This window comes from Perkinsus marinus (assembly GCF_000006405.1).
Source record: "Perkinsus marinus ATCC 50983 genomic scaffold scf_1104296938220, whole genome shotgun sequence".
In the NCBI taxonomy this organism is placed as follows: domain Eukaryota; phylum Perkinsozoa; order Perkinsida; family Perkinsidae; genus Perkinsus; species Perkinsus marinus.
In genome coordinates this window covers 1-1039 of record NW_003213549.1, presented here as the reverse complement: position 1 = coordinate 1039, position 1039 = coordinate 1, and the positions used below count along the sequence as shown (strand labels likewise).

Here is a 1039-nt window from a genome sequence, read left to right as displayed (position 1 = left end):
GCGTCCCAATCCCCATCCAATCACTCGAGAGGTCTCTAGTTCGTTGGCTAGGAGGCTCGACTTTGACAAAGACGGAGATGGTGGTGTTGGGAAGGGGAAAAAGGAGGAAGAGGAGACTGATGCTGAAGTTTCGGCAGGCAGTGATGAACGTCTCACATGCGTGGTATGGTCTGAACCTGACCTATTCCGTATCGTCTACGGTCAACCTCAGGATACTAACGTGCTATCGTGGAGTAGTGACTCGGACTGTAAGGTTGTCGAGGAGCTCATACTACGCAAGTTCGATCTCGATCTGAAGTGAGGCTCCCTCCATGGACCATCGTCCACCAGCTGTTGGCCATTGTAGGTACGGTCCCTGTTGCGGCATCTCGAGACAGGCCAGATTTGATCGAGCAAAGGCCTTTGGTAAGCCAGCGTGATAGGCAGCAGATGTATGGAATGCTATTGGTCAGGTCTAGACCCACCAAAAGTTGTCGGGCGCGCGCTAAAGAGAATAGCCGAAGCTAATGCTACAGTGACTCCATCACATCTCGACAGACGACTAGACGAGTTTTCAGTGTTAGACCAGCACATGGTCAAGCTCTACAACTGAACAATTTGCTCCCCTTATGAGTTTTTACTTTTCCCTCGACGATGCAGCCGGATAAGGGTGGGTCGAGGAAGTTGAGCATTGTTGCAGTGGTGACACGAGTTGATACATTTACTAGGGTAAAGTCGATGTGTTGAGTTAGTCCCTGGTGTCCATGCATTCAATGACACTCACCAGTTGGTATTGTTGGCTGATCACTACGGGCTTGGGCAAGCATCGAGCATGACTAGGTTGAAGGTGGTGAGCCCTGGAATGACGACTCTTGTTATGTGGCCGTCGTTCTTGGACCACATCGTCAAGTTCAGTAGTGTGGCCATGGCCATATAGCGTCCACCTCCCTCCTGCCTAGTAGTGGCTGGGTTGCTGGTACCTCATCTCAGGGAGCAGACGGGTGTGCTTGAGAAGACCAATGCTCGAGCAGTTGAGTAGGAGATTGCCGAGGAAGATATT

General features: G+C 51.2%; 1 protein-coding gene across 1 annotated transcript; it reads left to right on the top strand.

Annotated features, from left to right (window-relative positions):
* Positions 1-28: 28 nt before the first annotated feature.
* On the top strand, positions 29-710 carry Pmar_PMAR011397 (conserved hypothetical protein; the record flags this gene model as incomplete). The annotated part of the gene is made up of 4 exons (XM_002782792.1): positions 29-163; positions 212-297; positions 347-405; positions 453-710. Coding segments are annotated over 4 exons (420 nt in total), but the record flags the coding sequence as incomplete, so codon positions are not given.
* Positions 711-1039: the final 329 nt, after the last annotated feature.